Source organism: Egretta garzetta, unplaced genomic scaffold (assembly GCF_000687185.1).
Source record: "Egretta garzetta isolate BGI_Z169 unplaced genomic scaffold, ASM68718v1 scaffold45, whole genome shotgun sequence".
Taxonomy (NCBI): domain Eukaryota; kingdom Metazoa; phylum Chordata; class Aves; order Pelecaniformes; family Ardeidae; genus Egretta; species Egretta garzetta.
This window is the reverse complement of record NW_009260028.1, coordinates 13339412-13345924: the sequence shown is the minus strand read 5'-3', so window position 1 is coordinate 13345924 and position 6513 is coordinate 13339412. Positions and strand designations below refer to the sequence as shown.

At 40.2% G+C, this 6513-nt stretch overlaps 1 protein-coding gene across 2 annotated transcripts; it reads right to left on the bottom strand.

Moving 5' to 3' along the window:
- Nucleotides 1-436: 436 nt before the first annotated feature.
- On the bottom strand, nucleotides 437-6493 carry GATD3A (glutamine amidotransferase like class 1 domain containing 3A). 2 transcript variants are annotated; one of them, XM_035896490.1, is made up of 7 exons: nucleotides 6016-6493; nucleotides 4556-4628; nucleotides 3747-3860; nucleotides 3256-3375; nucleotides 2339-2431; nucleotides 1846-2002; nucleotides 437-1212 (listed from the first exon to the last, which is right to left on the bottom strand). In XM_035896490.1, exons 2-7 carry the CDS (start codon nucleotides 4561-4563, stop codon nucleotides 1084-1086), a joined length of 621 nt encoding a protein of 206 aa, XP_035752383.1. In that variant the 5' UTR covers nucleotides 4564-4628; nucleotides 6016-6493; the 3' UTR covers nucleotides 437-1083. The 2 variants fall into 2 exon arrangements, with proteins under 2 accessions (XP_035752383.1, XP_035752384.1); XM_035896491.1 differs by having other exon boundaries at nucleotides 4576-4628; nucleotides 6016-6492.
- Nucleotides 6494-6513: the final 20 nt, after the last annotated feature.

Here is a 6513-nt window from a genome sequence, read left to right as displayed (position 1 = left end):
GCTGAAGAGACAGCTGACAAAACTTGGAAGGGGGGAAGGAGACTCTGCTGGATTCCATTTGGAAAAAAATATCTCAAAGACATGAAAAGAATTGCAGAAAGAAAAGCAGAAAAAATTCTAGACTGTATCAGCCAGTGTAAGTTATCAGAGGCAGCTGACAAACAAAACTGAAGGGACAAGGATGAGATAAAGGCAGAAATTAATTTATTTATACATCATTATTCCATACATTCAATATTTCTTTGGAGAAAGCTTTATTACCCTAAAGCAGGGAAAGCACAGATAAATTTGAGATTGTTTTTTTTTCCATCCACTGCTAGTCATGCAACTACTTTAACATGGATATTATCCTCAAAAATTGTGTGTCACATCAGTGGATATTTTCCCTTTCATTTCAAGACCTTTTTAGCTATAATGGGCCAATGGATGATTGTCACAAAGTGCTGGTGTTGTGACAGTTAAGATGTATCCTGCTGCTGATTGATATTCAAAAAGGCTCCTTTGTGAAAACAGGAGCCTTTGAAATGGAAAACCCAAACATTAATCTTTTAATTAATACCAAGCTAAAATTAAGATATGGAAGATGTCTACTCCCTTGACAGCTGATCCTGGCTTTTAGTTCACAGACACAGGCCTGAGCACGTAAACCTTGAACCACACACTAATTCCTCTCTACTCCCATTCTTCTTCTAGATACACTGCCAATGCATCTGCTATGGCCCTATAAAACATCCTGCTCTCAGCTTCTGAAAGGGCCTTTAGTCTCATTTTGCCCTCACAGAAATTATTTGACACTGGTGCATCTGGAGGACTGGTTTCAGAATACATCTGCACAGCTCTCTCCAGCTGAAAAAGCTCAAGAAAATTCTCTATGCCTCAGGCCAGACTGCTTGCACTCCGCAAGCCCTTCTGCAGGCCCCTCTCTCAGAAAGGGCATGGAAAACCCTGCAGCTGGGAATCAATCAGCTTCGCACCAGCATTCACTACAGCGTGAACAGGACAAGCAGGTGAATATGTTTCCATTGGTCCATATCATACTCAATACTACACCCTAAATTTAAACATTTCTGAAGACTTTTTCCTTTATTTGCCGGTTAGTTTTAGCACATTCTTTACCATGGCCCCAATGCCATCGAAGATATGATGTAATTCTGTTTCACACATAAATGCTGGGGTAGTCACCACCTTGTTCTTTGTATCCACATGAGCTTCGTAAAAGGGAGTTAAGGAAAACACAGCCTACGACTCACTTGCAGATGCTGTCTGCAAAATAAACCATCTTTGACAAAACCTCCCAACTCTACTATCCTATAAAAAAAGCATCCCCAAATATATTATACCGTCCAGTTGTAAAGGCAGCTGCAACCTGTAATCCAAGATCATAGAAGCTATTTTTGCCAGAAATACAAAGACTGCAAGATCAAGCTATAGTAACGCTGGCACTCAGGAACACAAGAAAACCTACAAAGCTTACTGACTGTATTAAAATGTCTGAGTGCAGTTTAATTACAGCATTAGCCTTCAGGAAAAGAAAAAAAGAATCTCAAAGAGAACTGACCAAATGTAACTCATGCCAGTTTTATGTGCAAATTCACTCAGCATTTACTGCATTACCAGGTGTCCAAGGGAGTTCTACTGCAGTAACTGAGAATGACTTCTAACTACACAGCTGTGTACAGAAGACAGTGTTTTCTAATCAGGCACTGTATTACATGCTATCTGCTATACACTGTATATTCCCACTAAACCCTAAGTGGAAAAGCACAGATCCCCCGCATGTATTTGTTACTGTAACGACACATTACTTAACTGTCTCTCAACGTGAAAATTAACAAGAAAGGATATAGTTACTTCTTTCACACAATGCTTTCCTCCCAGTTCTTTAATGGCTCCTGCAGTCCCAGCATAAGGCCACTTGCCACCTTCCTCTGCTTCATGGCCCACGGTTACTTCAGTACCAGAGAGAACCTTTGCTGCCAACACTGGTGAAATGCAGCAAAGACTGCAACAAAAGGAATTACAAGAGCGATTCTACGATAGCACTCTTTCAAAACTTGGTCATAATTGAACAGATTCAAATGGACATGGTCTTATAAATCTGAAAGACATCACAAGGCAACTTCCACTCAGCCTTTTCTTAGCCACCTCTGACAAACACCTACACACACACACACACACCCCCCCTCAAAAAACACATTTAAAACAATAAGCTGCAACTGACACAAAACAGAAGATGCTTTTTCTAGTTCCAGCAATAACAGCTGCACATTTCCACAACACATACTTTGTCTCCATGCTCATGCTATCAAAAAAATGCCCCTCCAACTAACATACATACCCAATAGGTTTGCCTGCTTTGTGGAAGTCTTTCAAGACACGCTCAACTTCTCTGTTCACTTTGCAATCCTTCCCATCAACAGCAAAGGTAGATCTGCCACAAGAAGAAACTTTATACATACCTCAGTATAAACCTACAAATGGAGATGCCCATCTGCCCTGAGTCTGGCTCTCAAGGTTCATCACAAACTTAATAGCTTCTAAAAGGTGGCTGAAAACACCTGTAGTTGACCAGCAGTGCTTTAGCCAAAATGACTCACTTCTAACACTTTGGTATGTCAGAAAGTTCCTTACCTGATATAAACATCTAGAAGTAAGAATTATCAAAGCAGCTTTCTAGGATTACTAAGAAGTGGAACAACAATGTTTTCAAAGAAGAAAAATATCTAAGAAGAAAAGGGAAGTAACATTCAGGTTTCTCAAAGCCAACAAAATGGCAGGTCAATAGCAAGATAATTCCCTGTGGCTAACACTTTTCTTTTTTTTGAGCTAGCTGTTGTTTTCTCATTACTGACATAAGAAGGGAGTTTTTGGTACGCAGAAAGGAAGAAACACAACAACAACATTAGGAACACCTGAGACTACTGAAGTTTTATCTTCACTTCCCTCAGTCAGGCCCCAAAAGAATCACCACAAGGGTGGGGGAAAAAGACTTCTTGTGCATTATCTAAACCCCAGAATTCTCAGCAACACTGTTTGAAAAATTTAAAACATGACAAAGCCGATAAGACTTACGACTGGAAACCACCACAAACAGCACAACTCCAACACTTTGAGTTTTCCTTATTAGGTAGTGGTACATACATAGTAAATAAGGCCATTTATTGCTTCCTGATTTTACTGTGTCAATCACAGTTGATTATGAATAGTTAATCATGAATATTTAGTTGAGGAGTCTAATGCTTAATTGGCACTCACAAGTTTTTAGCAGCTCCAAATCCACCAGGGAATATCACAGCATCATGGTCTGCTGTAGTAAGCTTAGCCAGGCTTGCAATTTTACCACGAGCAATCCTTGCAGATTCCACTAAAACGTTCCTTGAAGAACCAGAAATAAAACAATGAGATTAATTAAGCATTGTGTGCAGAAGAGCATAATGAAAGTTCTGGCAGAGGAAGAGGAGGGGGAGGAAGGAAGGAAGCAAGAAGAACAGTAGTACTCAATAACTGAAGCTATTGATGCTTCTGAAATAATAGTACTGGGAAATGCAGGCATTAAGACACCGTATGCAATCAAGTCCAGAAAACTCATTTAACATTTTCTCTCCAATCAAAATACCAGCTAGCATAAAGCTACTAAAGCCAGTCAGCAAAGTGCTACAGGCGCAGTTACAGGCTGCTGTGCCTGAAGAATGGTGAAGAGACTGAGACTCAGCAGTCATGGAAAACACATTAAACACAGATTTTACCTTGACTCAGCTTCAGCTGGTTGCCCTTTACTGTGGTCAATGACATGCATCTGAGGAACATCTGGAGCATACATCTGAACCTCAGCTCCCCCACGACTGAGGTGTACCAGTATGCTACAAAAACAGAAATAAAACACGCTGAAAACCTTAGAAGAGAGGCTTCATCTGGCCCCTAAGTCTTGCTGTAAATACTCCACCACCTGATTTTGAAAGAGGAAAATATATCCTATCAAAGCATACTGAGCATGTAGCAGCAAAATCCCTTTCTGTAACACCAAAGTGCAAAGCAGAACAGAAAGTCAGTTTGGAGGCAGGGTCAGGTAAGGTAGAGGCAAGTTTCTTTGTTCAGTGCTCTTCTGCAGGCAACCAGGAACAACAACAATTTTTTTTCTCACTGCAAGTCCCCAGGTGTTATGGAAGAGTCCCACGATTAACATACCTATGGGTACATTTAATCCAGGTCTAGGTGAAATACCTCTTAGCAATGAATACTAAGAGTTAATAAATCAACTTACTAACAATTCTAGTGTTAGATTTAGCTCCAGGAACAGAAGTCTCTGCTTAACTCTCCTGAGATAGAAATTCAGAGTTCCAGAATCAGTTTCTGAAGGAAAGACAGCCTCTCTCAAACTCACTGCTCTGGCATCACATACATTGTGCTGCATCTTTGGACAGTCATGAACTACTGCAAGAACACGGCCTGAGCTCCCAATCACTTCTAAATTTTCAGGGCAATTTTGATGGCCAGAGAGCGCGAAACTGAATTCAACAGATGGTTGTAATGTAAAGGAGACTGTTTTGGAGCTTACAGTTTCATAAAGCAACTTACGCTGAGGCCTCATGGATTTCTGTGCCATCATAGACACCACAACCAGACAGGACCTGCAGTAAGAAAATGAAGAGAGTACTTCAGGTGATACAAAACTTTCTGCAGGATCTTTCACGAGCCTTGTAAGATTTAAAAAAAAAAACCCGAACAACAACAAACCTCCCTCCACCCCCAGAAAAACAATTTATCAACAAGCTCTTCACTAAGCCAGCCAACATCATGCTATTAGCACTGGTGTCACTGTTTGACATGCTGCAGAACTGGCATTTCCTATTTATAGCTACTCATCACTGACAAGTCTCAGAAATAACTAATATTTATTTATTGGCTTGTGCATTTATTCCTCAGAGTTAATAAACTGACGCGATATCCTTAGGTATGTTTTTATTGTGCACACGATGGGTTATTCTGAGTGTCACACATCTATTTATGAAGTGTCCATATCCGTGTGAAATACCTTCTTATCCATATGCACATCAAACAGAAGTGGGAGAGAAGTGCACTTCGAGGTGGCACTTAGGACAAACTATTCTCCCTGCTGCTGCATTTTGTCTGAGGATCTCCATCAGACATCAACAGCTAAATCACTTCTAATGCAATTATGCTATATTAGCCATACTTTTCCTTATTACCATGGTAGTAATACTTTCCGTTTGTTTATACACACTGGAGAATAAAAAGCACAAAGCAATCAGCTATCCTTGTGTGGGTAGAGAGTCTTTCACAAAGTAGAAGCAAGGAGAAAAAACATGGTGGTTTTTTTTTTTTAAAAAAAAACAGGAAAAAAGAGATTACAAGATCAAAACAAAACCAAAAAAAATCCAAAGGATTATCTAGTTCCTGAAAGTATGTCTATTAAATTTTGTGGGGTTTTTTTGTTCAGTTGTTTGTTCTTAAAGAAAAAAATCCAGTTAAAGGGAGTCCATTTATTAACTTTACTCTCTTCTCTTCTGGTTTTATCTCAGTTTTTAGACTCTTCGAAGTTTTTAACCACAGACCCACAAACAGAAACCCGCAACTGAAACTTAGTTAGAAACGCTGGACTTGAAGGGGCTTTCGGATCACAACATCCAGTCCACTGCTCTCACCATCACTCCACCAAATGAGCAAGACCCATGTCTTTCTGTCCGTGTTAATCCTAACTTCAATTTTGCTGCTCTGATATTTAAGAGCCACCTTCTACTTTCCAACTCCTTATTTAATCTTTCATTTCATTTAGACTGAATAAACATACAAGCAACTGTGCTAAAGTTATCTTCTGTAAGCAACGCTTTTCAGATGTTTTTGAAATTCACTGAAACCAAAGTGCTAAGACACTGTCTTGTTATTTTAGTACCCGCTTGGTCGGAAATTTATGTCACTTATACCAATAACATTTGTTTTCCACTCTCTACCCAAAAAGCTATCATTTGCTAAAATGACAGCATTTCAGTAAGTTACCTTGTAGACATTTGGACGTTCTGCCCACTCCTGAAGCAACTCTGCCCCAAACAGATTTATCCTTCATCCAGGTGATGCATTCTTATTCCTTTACATTTTATGCTGTCAAGACTATTCAAAGCTCGACCTTCAAAGACCGTCCATTGAACTCCAAAATGTGTGTCCATTTGAGACGCTATCTACAGCCTAAATTTTCCTTTGGCAACCTGTAGCTCTTCCACCTCCTCGCTTTCTTTTGCAATTTTAACACGCTCTACCTCCTGCGTGCAGAAGGGCATAATCCAGTTTAAATATTCTCCTGAACGCTGCCAGCGCCTCCCCCAATTAAACTGTGCGTTATCCCAAGTTCAGCTCCTTATAACTCAACTCCAGGCCAACAGCAACCACACAGAAGCCAATTTTTACGCGTTTTCCGCTCCTGGCCTGGCTTCGTCCAAGTCACCCAATGCTGAACAGCTTTGTCTGCTCCATCTCAGCGGCTCCCAAGGCCTTCCTGCT

What these genes read in the sequence shown, in the direction of transcription:
- GATD3A (XM_035896490.1), bottom strand. An exon ending in CCAGCTGAAGCTGAGTCAAG is followed by an intron (nt 3,376 to 3,746) that starts GTAAAATCTGTG and finishes TGGTTCTTCAAG; the next exon opens with GAACGTTTTAGTGGAATCTG. An exon ending in AAAGCAGGCAAACCTATTGG is followed by an intron (nt 2,003 to 2,338) that starts GTATGTATGTTA and finishes CTTTTGTTGCAG; the next exon opens with TCTTTGCTGCATTTCACCAG.